The following is a 16,432-nucleotide window of genomic DNA, read 5'->3' as shown; positions in this document are numbered from 1 at the left end:
ATAGTATTGAGAATTTACAGTGAAATTGTTTAAAGATTCTTCAAAAAGATCTCAGTTCGCAACTAGACGAAACCAATGGGATATCATTTCACATGCTTAATTGGAATTGCACTAGGCCTTGCATAGGTTCATTGTTAACTAACAACCTTTATTATTTCCTGTGCAACACATTGGCGTCTCGTTTTTCGAGTTCTCATACGACTTCACTCACATCCATATTAGTATGATTTTGTATGCATATTTGCATGATTGTGTGTATCCGTTAGTGGGCAGCGTGTATTTAAAACCGTGAAAATATGTAGATAACTAATATTAAATTTTTGTTTGTTTGTTTGTTTGTTTGTACATATGCATGTATGTTCGAATGAATGAATGAATGAAGCGTGGAAAGAAACAAAATCGTAGAAGAAAACTGGCTGCGTTTTTTGTTAGATTCGAGTATGAATGAAAAATCGTGCGCTATTTGAATTCAGCGCGCCTCCGCTTCATCAAAGCGACTCTGCTCTGTGTGGAAAATGCAAAGCAAAATAATTGGGCATAAAATAATAAAAAAATACTAAAGCAGAAACTAAAGAGTTAAGCCCCCAAAAACTAGCGCAGTGCGTGCAGCGTGGCAAGCTATTTATGGCCATTTTGAATCGAATTCGACAGAACGACGGCCATAAAACGATTGACCCACGTTGGACTGTCGCATTTAGGTAGGTGCTTACCTTACAATAGCAGTCAATTTTGTATATGCACTTCGTTTTATTCAAGAAAAACACGTATCTTGTCCCTAACAAATTAGTTTATATTAAGTATATTAAAATATACTTGTAAGCTGTATTTGATTTGGATGCTTTAGCGATAGGATAAACCATAAAATATCGACATTTCAAAAACATTTAGTGGGGAAAGATTTGCCAATTGATTAAAAAAAAAATAATTTAAAACGGAAAATAAAAGCAACAGCGAATCCACAAATATTAACAATCAATCAACAGAGATCGTACATTGTCATTAAGCTTTGAATTTTAAAGGTATAATCGGCTTTTATATTCCAATTAAGACAAACTTAAAAGGTAACAAAATTTCTGAATTAGTAAATGGAAGTAATAATAATGAATGGTACAACTTTTAAATGCAACTTTTTACAGCGAGAGACTAACAACCTCTTTAAACAAAACAAAACAAAACCTAAAATTTCAAAAGAAAGAATGGATGCGTGCAACAAAGATTCGAACAGCAGATGATTGCTATTATAGTTTTAGATTCTCATATATGTATTTTAACTAAATATTGTCTACTATTTGCAAGCAAAGTAAGGGGTTGTGTATAATTGATAATGAAAATGCAATTTCATTTTGGAATATTTGCGGCTCAGTACAAAGTTATTGTACATAATCACGTGACTGCTGCTGTACACATATGTACAGATACATATGTATGTATTTATCGGTGAGTAGTTGTGGTCCAAATGGCTGCCCATGGCCACGCTAGAGTGCAGAAGCCGTCGTAGCTGTTTTGCATGTGAATGTGGGCCTGCAACGTTAAAGTTCAATGGGTAAGCAGGGACCGAGAGGAAGGAACGAAGGAGAGAGGCAGTCATTCATGCAGTCTAGATACATTTATCCGCATAAGTGGCTTAGAGCTCTTGCCTCAAAAAAAGAAAAAAATACCCAAAATCGCAGCGATAATGTTACGAGACCTAAACAGACTTTGCTGCAGCTCAATTGGAATAGCGACGACGGCAGTTGCCAAAAGTTATATTTTTAATGTTATGCCAACTGAAAGTCAAAGTTATAAGCAGACAGGCACAGACAGACAGACAGGCAGGGGGCCGACCATTTTAGATGTGGCGCACAACAAATGTTTTGCCTATAAGGTTTTTCTTTCATTTCCCATCTACACACCATCCTTTGGTTTGTTTGTATGCCGGCACAGATTTTCTTTATAGCCTGTGGCGCAGGCTCTGACGCTTCTTAGCCATAATTCGCTTAAGCTTAGCTGCTTCGGCATGTACATGTACATGTAAATGCGTGTATGTGCTTGCCACTCCTGCTGACTCCTCCGTTTATGGTGAGCTTTGTGAACCAGTAAATACCCTAAAACAACCGTTTCGATAACTGAGGCGGCAGCATCCCCGAAATCGTGGAATAATATTTTTATAGCCAAGCAGCACAGCAGAAAGAAAAACAATAATAACAATACTCCCGTTCCCGTCTCCACCTACAACCAGAACAGCTGTCGCCAAAGATGCCGCCGTCGCCGTCGGCGTTGCCAAAAAGCACGCCAACTCTCAACGCAGCAACTACCACGACAATGCGCAAGTTTTTTGGCTCGAGCGCAAAAGCCAAACGTATCTTTTAGTTAAAAATTAAATGAAAACATATATGTATGTATACACGCACACACAAAAGCACTTATGCATATGATTGTATGTGTGTTTATGTTTTTTTGGCGTTATAAAGAAAATCTCAAAAGTAACAGAAATTTCACTTGGAGCCGCCTTGCGACGACAACGACAGCAACAACAACGACTGCCAAATGAATATAGAAAACCAACAGTGCGCATATAATTTTAGATTTATGTACAGGGTGTCCCGCTTGCTTCTTCAGTTTTCCCCATAAGCCCCTCAAATCTCTCAAAATGCATATTTCAAAATTACCGAAGGCATGCCGACGGCCAAGCAAAGCCTCCTAAAGCTTTATTTGTGTAATCTTCATTTCAATCTATATTTAAAAAAAAAAAGTTGCCATTGAACATAAGCAAATTCTGTTAGAGAGCAAACGTAGGATTTTTTTCATTATCTCGCTTGACTGCGCTACTGGAAGGGCATACCCTATTACTTGGATATACTTAGTTCGATTTGTATATTGCATAACTGTGGTGATGAGCAACTAAAGAAGAGTGTTTAAAAGAGTTTTTAAAAAACTAACATTTACGAGTATGCCATAACTTCAGTGCCATCCAAGCATTTGTATTATACGTTTGACACTTCTGTCAAATCTCAAATCGTTATATTCTCAAATAAAAGCATGAACGACTGATTTTTTTATGTTCTGCTTTGTTGCTTTTTCCAAATGAAGCACTAATAGTTATACTTTCGATTAAAAGAAGGCAACCGACATTGCTAAATGATAAATGTTCTGCCTCTTTCGTCAAATTGATACTGATTGCACCTTTAACAAGGGATAGCCACGCCCTATTCTTCCTGTTACATAATGGCTACGCCTTATTCTTCCTGTTACATACTTTCTAGAGTAAGTATACATTTTTTGAAGAGGCTGAAACTAACCTCATGGTCAAAAATATTGTGCCAACAATTTTGATATGTACTAGTTTTAAATCCATTCTAAACAATTTAAGTAAATGCCTTAGTCTACATTTTTAAAAAGCAGTTCTATTAACTCTTAAAACTTCTTTATTAAAATCTATAATCAATATTATTCATGATAAAGAAGAATTCCATAATATTTTATAACATTAAAGTAGCAATATACTCGTATATACTATATATATAAGTACTTAAACTAATTATTAAGATAAATACCTATATCGATTACCTTCACCTTAGTGAGCATGTGCATATATATACAAGTGTGTATATAGTATGTATTAAGAGGAAGTCTTGTTTCAGCCGAAGGCCCCTGACGCAATAGCTCAAGTAGATTTAAAGTTTTGTAAAACCTAAAAGGAAATTTTTCTTTTTTGGTTTAGGAATAAAACATTAGAAAAAGCTTATACTGGCCTCCTAAGGCTTAAATTCAAGCAAAGACTTGCAGAAGAAATTTCTCGTCGCTTTTGGCTTCAAAGGGCTATCTGAAGAATCTTTTGAAGAAGTACAGAGCTGCAAAAAACTCAGAATTCTACACACGTTAGCCTTGACATTTATTTGATTGCCTTCCATTTTTATTTGATTTTGCATAATGCGCAAAAGGCAGATAGAATTCATAGCTAATAAACACCCTTTAAAAGTAGAAATTGCTTCAAGGCGTCAGGGTGACATTTTCGCTGACAAATTTTCTTCTCCCATATAGCATTCTGCGTGGGTTAGTAACACATTTTTCACGAGATGCTTTTTTATAGGCGATACGAATTTGATTTGCATTTCATCAGCGAATGCAACTAAAAATACTTATATGAAGATTTATCTTGTTTCGTTGGAGTGTTTTTGTTTTACCTTATTATTATTTGTTGTAAAGAGCTTTAACTTGTACGATTTTCTTTTATTTCTATGCACCAAGAAAACTTTCCATACGTTATTTGCTTTGGGTTTGGTTTTAAAAATTTGTATTTATTGATTTATTATTCTATTTCTTTTTATTCAAACTTAACAATTGGTTATGCTCAATAATTTTTTTCAGATATTGTTATTGTAATGCTTTATTTAAACAAATTATTATTGCCACTCAACTGCTTAAAATATTAGCACCTTTTAAAATGAAACGCGTGCGTTTTAATATTTATTTTGCATACAAAATATTTTTTCCTTTTATCACTTTTTTAATTCACGCGCACACCATCTGCTTAAATGGCCAAAAACGAGCCAAAAAATTATTTTCAAATCAACCAGAGCTGCGTTGTTTTTTTTTGTCGGTTAACTAGATGGGCACGTGAGTGCGAGTGTGATTATGTCAGTGTGTGTGTGTGTGTGTGTGTGTGTGTGCGTGCGTTTGTGCATCATCTGCGGTCTTTTGAGGCAAGATCAATGGGTCGCTTTTATCAACTCATCAAAGGAATCCTCGACAGCACATGACGACAGACAAAAAGCAGTCAGAGAACAAAAAAGGCTAAGATGAAAATTTCAATAAACGAATTTTGACAGGCTGTCTGTGTTTGTATGAATTTGTGAGTACGTTTTGTGTGTATGAGGAATTTTGTTTATGGCGCGTTACGTATACGCCGCGTATGCGAAAGGCTACGTTTACGACCACACAAGGGACGACGAGACGATAACGACGATTACGACGACGCCGAGTGCCACACCGAGCCGTCGATTTGCAGGGTGCGGGGGTGGCGCTTGGTATACACAAAAATTGTTTCAGTCCTGCCCGTTACAATATCAGTAGCAGCAGCAACAACAATCCGACAACAAATTTGTGTGTCACGCATAAAATGTGCGCCCAAGTGTGTGTGTGTGTATTTTATGTGTGTTTGTGTGTGTTCGTGTGTGTTCGTGTGTGTGAGTGGCCTGTTATTTTTTTATTCTCGAGTTGAGTGCTGTAAATGTTTTTCTGCGAAAATCGCCAGGGCACTGAAATAAAACAACACGCCAACAGCCACTGTCTGGCACAACATTAGCAACAACAACTGCACTACTGGCGGCCCAAAATCAAGTACGTTCATACACACTCACACTTATGTATATATGTACATACATACATACATGCCACATAAACACAGAATTTTTATTTTTATTATGCCGATTTGGTTCTCGCCTGTGCTCGTTGTCGCCTGTCCTCACTATATACTCGTATTTTCTTTTTGTTGTTTTTGTTGTCTTCTGTCGTTGACTTTTGGCTGCCATTTGGCCGGGCCAACACTTTAAAAAGTTGTCTGTGTGTATTTTTATTTTTTATGTCTTTTTTGGCGAAAAGCGGGCATAGTTTATATTTTTAAATGCGCGACTGGTTGCGACTCAGCTCGACTCGAATCGGCTCGATTATGTGGTAACTGTGTTTTGCCTGCTGTTCTTGTTCTCGCTGTTGCTGCTGGTGCACCAGCTGAAAAATAAACGTAAAACTAGCACACAACACACGCACACACAATCACAGAATTGGGCATCACATTGAAATGTTTGTGGTTGTTGCTGTTGCTGCTGCTGTGGAGACGTGAACGTCTAGCGTAGAATTTAACAAAAAACGTGAAAATTTTCAGGCAAACGAACCAACTAACTAACGAACGAACGACCGACGCGCGACTCTTGCGCTTTAATTTCGTTGTTGTTGCTATTATGGTGTATGTGGCAGAAGTGTTGCAATCACGACAACGGTAGAACAACGACTCAACCAAATGCTCCACTGACTGGCCCCCACAAAGGGGCCAACAGCAGCGACGCTAACGCTAATAGCGACAGATGCCGACGTCGGCATCGTTCGTTTCTACTCGTACACTCGTTCTCTTTTTATCACCGACTGCGCGCTCTCTTTGTAAGAACACGTTAGCAGAGAGTAGCGCTGCGCTGCGCTGCGACGAGGGCTCCCACAGATACCGTATGCATTTGTGTGTGTGCGTGTGCAAGCATGTATGTATGTATGTGTGAAAAAGATTACAATAAACACATTTTAGCGATATTACATATTTGGCCTATTTATTAAGCAGCAGCGGCAGTAACAACAACGATGCTGACTACGACTCTCCCACACACACACACACACACACACCCACACCCACAGAGACAGGCGCATAGACGGCAGCGATTAGGGTTGCCAATGCGCTGTGCTGCGTTGACGCTACCGTTGACGCCGAAACGCAACCGCTGCCGTCCCGTGCGATATGCCTGGTCGAGCAAACACAGTTATGTGTGCTGGATGTATTGGGCATGTTTGCTGTTGTTGTTTTTATTTTTGTTCTTGGTTTGATTCTTTGCTCATTGTGCAATGAGCCATGGCAACTTAATTGTCTTTTGGCTTTTGCTGCTACCTATGTACTATATGTATGCACATAAGTCCACACATAGGTTCTATACTATGTATATGTAAATTCGTATATGTACTTATCATGTAAAAAATGAAAACACTGGCCGTTCCGCCGTATTTTAGTTTCCCTTTTCGGTACGTTGCACTTCAAACAGTGTTAAATACGTACATTCAAATGTAGGTATGTATGTATGTATATGCCTGTGTTGTTGACATGGGCGCATAAATTAACTGCTGATAAAAATGGATGAAGGGCACCAGCGTAATTATGGCCAAATGCTTTTTGTTGTATTTTGTTTTTTCTTTATCAACTTGATTTGGGTTTTGTAAAGCTTTTATTTTTGTTTTTATTACGCTCGCATTACATAAGTGAAAAGCGTTCGATGAAAATCTCTAGCTAGAGAACGCAAGTGGCTGACAATGAATGGCAACTCAAAAACACAAAACTAACGGACGTGTGTGTCTGTGTGTGTGTGTTTAAGAGTGTTTGTGAAGTTTGAACAATTTAAATTTGAGCAGACACACACATACACACATATACGGACAGAAAACAGCGAGGAAAACAATCATGATAATTAAATTGAGTTCACTGATGCGTATACTTAACATTAAATTCAAAGCAGCAGCAATGGCACTAATAACAACAACAACAAAAGCTCCTCCTCCGTTGCGTTGATGCCACAGCTTTCGGCAAGTCAGAATACTCAACACATCCATCGTGTGCACGTCTCGTCTAAAAAAAGTTTTTAAATTATAAAAAAGAACCTTCAACTGCCAGCGGGGCGAGCGCCTGACAAAGCGTTGCCGCCATTGCCATCGTCAATGATGATGACGATGCTGTTGTTGTTATTATTGTTGGGGTGGGATGGGGGAAGCGAATTGTGTGCCATATTAGAAGCAAAATGTAAAAAAATTATATAGGTTAGCACTTTTTCCGTGCTCATGCTCATATACACGCGCACACACACACGCACGCCCGAACCCGATTCGGCAAAAGTATCCTATTGGATGTAGGTGGGCAACTATGTACGTATAGCAACGACAACAACAACATGGCAACAGCTCGACTACAAATTGGGAGAGCAGCAGCTAGCTGTGGCCTGCCTGCCTGCCGCCTGACTGGCATATGCAAATGGGGGCGCCTCCAACAAAAATACCCACTACAGTACCCACCAACAACAACAATATCAGTAACAGCAGCAGCAGCAGCAGCAGCAGCAGCAGCAGCAGTACAACAAAATCAAAGCCACTTTTTGTTGCTGCTCTTAAGTGCAAAAATCATAGACGACGACAACAACCCCCAACAACTACGACGACGACAGAAGCAGCGGCTGCTGTTTCTCTGCTCTTGTGACTACTCTCTTCACATTCATAATTTATTGCTCTTATTCAGCCGACGACGCCGGCGACGACGTCGGCGACGACAACTAGCCATGCTCACTGTCAGTGTCAGAGCCCAACAGACACGCGTGCTTGTGTTTGTGTTTGTGTGTGTGTGTGTGTGTGTGTATGTGTATGTGGTGGGGTGTGTGGGTGGGTGGCCAACAGGAAGCGACAGCCCCAGTTAACTAGTAAACCAGCAACCTATAATATACACAGAAAGCGACGCCTGAAGTGTGAGCATCTTCCGTTTTGGAGTTGTTTTTATTGTGATTATTTTGTTATCCTGTTCGAGCACAGCTGACAACAAAATGGCGCCGACATGGCTCTCTGGCATTCCCATGTGCTCCTCAAACACTCTCTGCTTCCTCTGCTTCTGGCGCTGCTCTTCATTTATTTACATGGTGTGCCGTTGTTTGTTTATTTTTACGTTTCGCTTGATTGTATAATAAATAATTTTGAAATAAATCATAAATCGCGTGGAAATCGCCAAAGCGGCCCGCCCGGAGGGAAAATGTACGGGGGTGGGGAAGGCACTACACCACAGAGCTAGCGGCTATGTCGTGTTAAATGGACCGAGAAAATGTAAGCGAACGCCAGCATTTATTATGTGAAAGAGTTTTATTGGGTCAGTCGCTCAGCTGCTCAGAAGCAAACGCCAAAGAAGTGACCTTAAAACGCATTAACATTAGTCGTCTCTATAGTCGTCGTCGCCGCTTGGCCGAGTCGTAATAATTTTATTAGCAAACATCAAAAGCGGCTAGCGGTTAGTTTGTTGGTTGACCGGCTGCTCGTCTGGTTAGACGGTTATTTCGAAAGGTGTTGGCTCCATTTTAGAAGTTTAAAATCAAATAAGAAAACAGACAGCACGCACTGAGAGGCAGACATGCTTACAATGCCGCTCATAAAATTAAAAACAGAGCAATTATTTTTTATTGATATAAGACAAGAGTAGATCGAAAACTAACTGCATGCCATATTTTTATTTTGGTATTTTTTAATAGGTAGCTAGCGCCCGAAACGCAAAATTCCCTAATTTACTATACTGTACTCGATAAATGAAAGCTTATAATTGTAAACCATGTAATCATAACGAGCATAACGAGACGAATTAATATTGCCATAAACATTGAGGGCTTTTAACCCCTATGAGCACGGGACACCAAACTTGGTAAGTAATCGTCTTTCAATCGTTAACCACTTAATATTTACAGTATTTATAATGTATCCTCTAAAAGCTAGCATAGAGACATGATATTGGCCCACACAGTACATCAACTACTAAATTTTTCTGGATTCCCTCTTCATAATCATAATTTTTGCAGAGGACAAAGACGATCTACAAAACATTTGTGCCAAAATTTTAACTCTAGCGATCAACGCTAATAATCACATTTGATCCATCTTAAATAATTTGAAAATATCTAATCAACTGACCGGCACTGTAGGCATACTTGTAGTATAGGCGTGTGAGAGAGGCACAAGATCTGTGCCGACAAGTGCAGCAGACCCGCTTGGAGGCGAGCTCAAGGTAAGAGCGTCGTCTTGCAGCCGGCAGCGCTGTCGTCGCCAAAACAGCAGAGCCGACAGCAAGATCAAATGGAGCGAGTGGCCGAAAATCAAGCGAGCGAGAAAAAGAGAGGGAGAGAGCGCAAGCAAGCACGAACTAAAAGAAAAACTCCCCGCGAGTGGCAATTAGACAGCAGCACACACGTAAACATATAAACACGCATGGTAACGTAGGCAGCTAATTCGGATGCTGTAAGCAGCATTCTGGCGATTCCGGCGGCGAAACAGGCTAGAGTGTCAAGTGCCAACGACTAGAATCTGGCGAACAGATAAACGGAACAAAAAAGCTGCTATCAAATAGCCGCCAACTAGAAAATAGCCAACCAGCCGCCATACACGTTTTTCAGCCTCAATGTCTGCTGCACCTGTATTTGTATATACATATGTATGTGTAAATGTGTGTGTGTGAGCGGGAGCAAAGCCAGAGTCAGAGCCAAAGTTAGAGCCAAGCTGACAAGCTAACTAAAGCTCTGGCAACGTGCGAGAGTCGCGCGCGCGTTTGACACAGTGACCCAATTCCCGGTTTCGATTTTCTGGTTTTTCTTACGAATACACGTTTTCCGTTGCATGTTTACATACATACATACATACACTCATACACTAGCACACGCACACATGTATACAAACGGGTTGCAGGCAAAGAATTTTCGCCACTTACTGCCTTTTTCCATTTTTCTCCCAAACTGACAATTCTATTTTTCATTCCAATTGCTACAAAAATGTAAAATATATGAGTCGGGTTTCCGCTTACCCTTTAGCCGTTGCGTCTACGATGTCGTTGTTATTGTTGCAGCTCTTGAAGGGCTGATGTTCTTCTTCTGTTAGTTATATTTGAACTCACACACACGCGCGTCTTTTAAATATATTTTTGAATATATTTTCTAAAATGTTTGCGTTTTGCGTACTTAGTTTTATGTGGTGGATTGGTTGGTTGTATATTATTGTTGTGTTCCGATTTAGAAATTATACTATTACTATATTTTATAATAAATATTTCTGCACTAGAGATCTTACTTCCTACGAATCACAATTATAAATGAATACAAGCCTTTCAAAAATCCCCGTTACTGACAACAAAATAAAACGCCAACTGCTCTTGTGTATTATTTTTATTTTCGTTTTAAGCAATTTTACACACAAAGTAGGCGAATTTCGCTCACACGTACACTATACAATGCGATGCTATAAAAAGGAAATGCCGTCGTCGTTGTTGTTGCTGCTGCAGCTACTTGAAAATCATACGCTTTTCCGCAACGAAATTTTCTTAGAGCGTGTGACGTAACAATTGCACCTAGTTTCGCTTGCCGAACGAACCAAATAAATAAAATTTGTTGTGTGCGCACGCTCTAAATCGCGAGTCGTTGATATTCTACGAAAATTTTCATATAAGAATTACAAAAATTTTTATATTTATTATTACTGCACACACACGCGACGTCTTTACGGCGGCAAAGAGACGTTGTTACGCGAAGTGAAATCGAAATCGAAATTGATATCGCATCATATCGGTCGACATCGATAGAGTATGTTATAAGAATGAGATTATAAGTATAAACATATGTGTGCAAGTGATTAGTGCGAACTGCGTATATGCACTACTTCTGTTACCTATACTTATACTTGCTCTTATACACCACAGCTGTTGTATTATTGAGTATTTACCAGCACTTGCCGTTGCACAGCTGTTGCTCTTTGTTGCTGTTTGTCTTCGTCTTGAGGCGTAGATTTTTTGTTGTTTTCATTTAAACAGATACCCGTAATAAATGGCGTTGGTAGATCATGATTCATTTGAGATTGAATATGAGGGCTGTGAACGAATGCTGCACCAAGTGCGGACTCAGCTCCATAATCGCCAGCAAATCCGCGAGCCCACCCTGCCAGCCTACAAGCAGCTCTCTCTCAGCATACACTCGGGCCTGGATCAATTGCGCAAGGATGTGGCGCACTTGCAAGTGGTGCAGGACAATGCTATCACGTGGGAGACGAGCACACCAGATGAATTGGAACGACGACGCAGGGTATTAGCCAAGCTTTCCTCACAGTTGCAAGAAGCTGTCGAAAAGTTTAAAGGTACTTCCAATGCAGCTGGCTCGTTTTGGGATAATGAAGGACCATCCTCCAGCGCGGATATACCGACTGATGTAAAGACGCTAAAACAGCGGCAGGCGGAAATGATGAAGCAACAGGATAACAGCCTGGAAGTCTTGTCGGCTACCATATCGCGACAACGCGAGATAGCCACACGACTTGGCAACGAGGTTGAGGATCAGAATAGTGAGTATAGCTTTGTATATATATTATAATGACTGCCACACTGGATCTGTTCTGCAGCCATTTTGGACAATCTAGCCAATTCAATGGATCGTGTGGACACACGCGTGCAGGTGGAGACGCGATCCTTGTCTCAGGTGAATCGAAGAGACGGCACTTGTGGCTATTGGATTGTAATAATCGCATTGTTTTTGGCCATACTCGTGGTAGTGTTAATTTAAATGAAACCCGGAGAGCGTTCGAGTGTTTTGTTAAATACGTAAGCACTGTATTCCATATAAATATATGTGTGCATTTTCCAAAGATGTTTTTCTGGCCCAGATCAAATCAAAATTATACACAATTACATATTTTTAAACGACCAATAAATAGTATTATGGTATTGTATGTTTTCCAACAAGTTTATTTCGTTAGTTAAGACGCACGCGATTTAATTTACATTTACAGTTTATCGTTTTATTTACTTAAGCCAAGTCCGAAGCGTAGGGCACATTCGCCAGGTTACCTATGGCGCCCACGGAAAGCTTCGAGCCTGCAACCTTCTTGGCAGCCTGCAAAGGAAACGGTTATCAACTGGAAACTAACAACTGAAAATTTATGGACTTACTTCTTGCACTTGTTGTTGCGTAATACCATCGATGGCAGCGACAATGGTGTCCGCATCGAGCACAGTTCGGCTGAGGGCAGCTTGGCGGCCGATCTCCTTGATCAGACCACCATCCGAAGCGTACTTGCCAATAATGCGTGCCTTCAGCAGAGCCTTGCCACGTGACACATCCTTCTCGGAGACAGAGCCCGATTTGAGGGCGCGCACCAGGAAGTCCACAGCCTTGCCAATATCACTGGCGCCGGCAGAAGCAACGAACCCAAATAAACCGGCGTCCGCGTAGCTGGCATTGATAGCCTTTAAGGACACTGGTGCGTCACCGGCACAAGACACAGCTTCCCCAAATATGCCGCCTGGCTTACCGTGCGCGGTGGACGCTCCAGCGCCCACAGCCTGCTGCAGAATGGCAAAAGTCAAAGCCTCTTTGTGGTTCAAAGCAGCGCCACCCTGGCCAACGACGGCAACAGTGGCACGGTTACCGGCAGTGTCCTTGCGTGCATCCCCACCATAGTAGTTGGGTGCACCGCTCTTACCGCTACCTCCCTTGCCGGGGAAGTCCAGGGTCTGAGCAAAACCGGACAAAGTGTTGTTGTCAATACCCACACCGACGACAGCAGCATTGCCGGCATTAAAAGTGCTGGCAACATAGTGCAACAGGGATTCTGTGGAAAGCCTGCCCAATTGGAACCTTGGGATGTAGATGGAGTTGCCCAGACCGGTGCGGAAGGCAGCCTTGTGTGCCAGCTCAATGGCACGTTGCTGCAAATATATTTCAAGTAAGGGTTATTGTTGCCAACATTTAAGATTGTCACTTGTGCACACCTCTGTGGTGACGGCATTCAGCTGATTTAACAGCGTCTTGGCATTGTCTGTCAACTCCCAGGGCTTGAAAGCGGGACGCACAAGATCCTGCAGGTATCGCAGACCGGTCTCAACATTGTCAGATGTGGTCTCGACGGTATAGCCGACAAGCTCGCGATCACCCCAGGTGGTCAAGGTGCCGCCCACCTGCTGAATATGACGGGCAATGGCAAAAGCCGTGGAGTTTTGCGTGCTTAAGGTCCCGGCAAGGCGCAACAGATGAGAAGCACCCTGGGTGTCGTAGGACTCGTTGCGGGAACCAGCGCTGCACGAGAAGATTAGTGGCGAGTTCTGCCGTAACGCTGCATCTATGCTTACCGCAATACAATGGAGACGCGCGATACGGGGACTGTGGCATCAGCTGTCGCCACCACCAATTTGTTCTCGAGCACGTTCACATTGATGGCCGAGGTGTCGCCAACTGGGCGGGGGCACACATTAGCGGCATATCCGCGTTTCTAAAGAAAAACAATAATTAAATTGATTTCCCAACACATTTGCTTAAAATTTAACAATTCAAGTTTTACGTAACACGAGTCCCCACTAAAGACTTTTCTGCTTTTCAGGCTTTGGGGTTAAGTTGCACTTGGATAAGGTAGTTTAGGAACCCAGTCAACTTACAGCGATAGCGCGCAAGAGTGGAGTCTTGCTTGCGTTGCAGGCCATTGTATTTACTTTTTAACTTATTAGCGTTTCTTGCTCAAATTCACTACAAATATTCGCAGGCGAGCGAAAATTTATCTACTCCGCTGCTCTGCTCGTTCGGTCGCTAACAATTGCACGGGCACACTGAAAACTGACATGAATACTAAAATTATAAGTTTAATCAGTCTGGCAGCCTTGGTCTTTCAATTCACCATAATAATAAATCGAAATGCATCTTTTGTCAGTCAATTTGAAATAGAAAAAATTAATGGTATGTCTCACTAATCTAGATAGTAAGTGCATTGTCAAATGCAATCTCACACAGAAAGGGTGATAAAATATTAATTATTATTTGAAATGATATGGTTTTTGGATATGTAGCCACACTGAACTTGGTATGAACAGAACTTTTTGATCAAGTCTATTACAAATATAACACCTATATGTATGTACATAGATTGTAAATTTCTTGTAGGAATCTCTTTTACTTCAACAAAATGCAATTAATGCTGACATAAAACTTATAAAAACGATTTATTTCATTTATATTTATTATACTTTAATATGTATATTGCCGATGACATTGGCTGCGTAGAGTCTTAAACTATCATTTCCAAATCGCGTGCGTAGCTAAGCACCTGCTCGGCTAGCTCCACGGAAGGTAGTAGCTCTTTGGGCTTTATGCTTCTATCCGTGAAGCTGTAATTACCATCATCCACTAATTTCCAGTTGCGGGACTCACCGAACGCCTTGATTTCGTTGGGTACGCGCAGGTTCAAGCGTTTAGCGGCCTCCGTGGCTGAGATTTTCTCGTAGGACATCTCTATGCAGGCCCCAATCTCGTCGCGAACTGTCTGCACAAGCCGGTCCATGAAATAATTGTATACGTCGGCTGGCATCGACGACTTCGCCTGGAAAATTTTATTGTACCGGCCCTCCATGATGTACTGCTCGAGTGCTAGAATCGGTCGTATATACTGGTTATGCTGTATAATATCCACTGACAGCAGCTCCAGTTCAGTGTGGAAGTCAGACACACGATTACCAGACAGCAAGTATAGCAGATTAAGGCCCAGTAACTTGTATTTGTTCTCCGACTCGCCAATAATCTTGGCATAGTCATAGTAATAGCACTTCAGCTGCGACATGTAGCGCTCGAAGGCGAGCAGATCTTTACTTATAACGCTGTACTCCACAGCTATTTCCAGCACGTTCCGCGCCAGCAACAATTGTTTTTTCGAGTTTTGGGCATCATTGCCGTCTGTAGGCAGAAACGCCAACTTTACCAGGGCCACCTTTAGTTGATCCAACAACTGGCCGCACTTATTGGTGTTTGGTGGACGTTTTGACCACTCGACGGTGAGCTCCTTGTACAGCGCCTCCACTGAAGCCATTTTTTATTTGGAATAAGAAACTATGTAAACGAAAACTTTGTGACCGAGAATGATTTTTACTTTTGATCTTCTTCTTTATCTGCTATTAACAAGTCACAGGCCGACCATTCTGTCCAAACTACGCCGTCGGCTGACAAGCAAACAGTGTATGGCAACGCTAGTACGCAAGTTGACGCCGACTGACGATTTTTGCGTTTTCGAAAATTAAACAACCAATTGCAACAACGGCTACCGCAATGTCTGATGAGGAAAACAATTACGCCTGGGACGACAACCTCCTTATTAAGGCATATGATGACTCCGTGAAACTGGCACGCGAGGACTTGGCTCGCCGTATTGCCGATTCCACAAATCGTCGTGCCGAAGTGAACAAGGAACTGGCCGATACCGCTACAGGACCTACCACACCTGAAGTGGTCGAGTTCAAGGTGGGTGACTTTGCACGTGCCACATATACGGATGGGCTGGACTATGAGGGCACAGTGATTTCCATCAATGCAGAGACAGCTTCCTGTGTGCTACGCTATGTGGGCTATGAGAATGAGCAGGAAGTGCCTTTGGCCGAGCTCTTACCGTCCTGGGGCAAGAAGGCGCGCCGTGAGCAGGTTATCTATGCCAAACAGGAAGAAGCTGAGAAGGACGAGGAAGAACCACAGCAGCAGCGTGCCAAGGCTGCCAGGAAATCGGGCAAAGGCAAGCCCGAAACCGATGCCTTTGCTGCTGGTCGTAGCGCAGCTGCACTGCGTATGCCGCCACCGCCGCCACTGCCACCGATGTTCAATCCTAACAATGGCATGGATGGCGAGGCGGGGCAGGATTTAGCCGCTATGCTTATGTCGTGGTACATGTCTGGCTACTATACAGGACTTTATCAAGGCAAAATGCAAGGCAATAGCAAGCAGAAGAAATGTTCCAAGAATAATTAATTTTAATCTCGAAAAGACTTTGTTGCCTAGGCATTTAAGTACGTACCTCTACATATGTATATTAATGTATAGATAAATAAAATTGCTATAAGCCTGGAAGAACGGATGTGTTTGATGTACATTTGTAGTGTACATTAGAGGTGTATGTGTTTGTGGCC

The 16,432-nt window shown here is 41.8% G+C and overlaps 5 protein-coding genes across 16 annotated transcripts in view; 2 read left to right on the top strand and 3 right to left on the bottom strand.

Moving 5' to 3' along the window:
• The window catches only part of LOC115628233 (protein boule), a 39,854-nt gene extending 29,257 nt beyond the window's left edge, over nucleotides 1–10,597 (bottom strand). For 3 of the 12 annotated variants that reach the window (XM_030524241.1, XM_030524244.1, XM_030524243.1), the window contains exon 1: nucleotides 10,322–10,597. The gene's annotated coding sequence lies outside the window, so the exon portion shown is untranslated. Of the gene's footprint in view, nucleotides 1–4,163; nucleotides 4,318–10,321 lie in introns of those variants that run through there. The other 9 variants (XM_030524235.1, XM_030524238.1, XM_030524239.1 and 6 more) reach the window with 7 other exon arrangements.
• Nucleotides 10,598–11,290: 693 nt separating this feature from the next.
• LOC115628239 (syntaxin-8) lies at nucleotides 11,291–12,228 on the top strand. The gene is made up of 2 exons (XM_030524252.1): nucleotides 11,291–11,844; nucleotides 11,902–12,228. Exons 1-2 carry the CDS (start codon nucleotides 11,334–11,336, stop codon nucleotides 12,060–12,062), a joined length of 672 nt encoding a protein of 223 aa, XP_030380112.1. The 5' UTR covers nucleotides 11,291–11,333; the 3' UTR covers nucleotides 12,063–12,228.
• Nucleotides 12,216–14,090, bottom strand: LOC115628238 (cytochrome b-c1 complex subunit 2, mitochondrial). The gene is made up of 5 exons (XM_030524251.1): nucleotides 13,931–14,090; nucleotides 13,628–13,767; nucleotides 13,271–13,574; nucleotides 12,449–13,207; nucleotides 12,216–12,392 (listed from the first exon to the last, which is right to left on the bottom strand). The coding sequence occupies exons 1-5, from the start codon at nucleotides 13,973–13,975 to the stop codon at nucleotides 12,306–12,308; spliced, it is 1,335 nt and encodes a 444-aa protein (XP_030380111.1). The 5' UTR covers nucleotides 13,976–14,090; the 3' UTR covers nucleotides 12,216–12,305.
• Nucleotides 14,091–14,457: 367 nt separating this feature from the next.
• On the bottom strand, nucleotides 14,458–15,417 carry LOC115628305 (26S proteasome non-ATPase regulatory subunit 8). Its single transcript, XM_030524352.1, has one exon. It carries the CDS (start codon nucleotides 15,346–15,348, stop codon nucleotides 14,554–14,556), a length of 795 nt encoding a protein of 264 aa, XP_030380212.1. The 5' UTR covers nucleotides 15,349–15,417; the 3' UTR covers nucleotides 14,458–14,553.
• Nucleotides 15,418–15,505: 88 nt separating this feature from the next.
• Nucleotides 15,506–16,376, top strand: LOC115628341 (survival motor neuron protein). Its single transcript, XM_030524404.1, has one exon. It carries the CDS (start codon nucleotides 15,585–15,587, stop codon nucleotides 16,272–16,274), a length of 690 nt encoding a protein of 229 aa, XP_030380264.1. The 5' UTR covers nucleotides 15,506–15,584; the 3' UTR covers nucleotides 16,275–16,376.
• Nucleotides 16,377–16,432: the final 56 nt, after the last annotated feature.

This window comes from Scaptodrosophila lebanonensis, unplaced genomic scaffold (assembly GCF_003285725.1).
Source record: "Scaptodrosophila lebanonensis strain 11010-0011.00,11010-0021.00 unplaced genomic scaffold, SlebRS2 tig00000113-arrow-arrow-pilon, whole genome shotgun sequence".
NCBI lineage: Eukaryota > Metazoa > Arthropoda > Insecta > Diptera > Drosophilidae > Scaptodrosophila > Scaptodrosophila lebanonensis.
Note: the sequence above shows the minus strand (reverse complement) of the source record. Positions and strands in the feature narration are given on the sequence as shown.

Coding starts and splice junctions, on each gene's coding strand:
- LOC115628238 (XM_030524251.1), bottom strand. CDS start 13,975: ATGGCCTGCAACGCAAGCAAGACTCCACTCTTGCGCGCTATCGCT. Junction 13,768..13,930: donor CACTCTTGCGCGCTATCGCT/GTAAGTTGACTG, acceptor GTTTTTCTTTAG/AAACGCGGATATGCCGCTAA. Junction 13,208..13,270: donor TGAATGCCGTCACCACAGAG/GTGTGCACAAGT, acceptor ATATATTTGCAG/CAACGTGCCATTGAGCTGGC.
- LOC115628239 (XM_030524252.1), top strand. CDS start 11,334: ATGGCGTTGGTAGATCATGATTCATTTGAGATTGAATATGAGGGCTGT. Junction 11,845..11,901: donor CGAGGTTGAGGATCAGAATA/GTGAGTATAGCT, acceptor TCTGTTCTGCAG/CCATTTTGGACAATCTAGCC.
- LOC115628305 (XM_030524352.1), bottom strand. CDS start 15,348: ATGGCTTCAGTGGAGGCGCTGTACAAGGAGCTCACCGTCGAGTGGTCA.
- LOC115628341 (XM_030524404.1), top strand. CDS start 15,585: ATGTCTGATGAGGAAAACAATTACGCCTGGGACGACAACCTCCTTATT.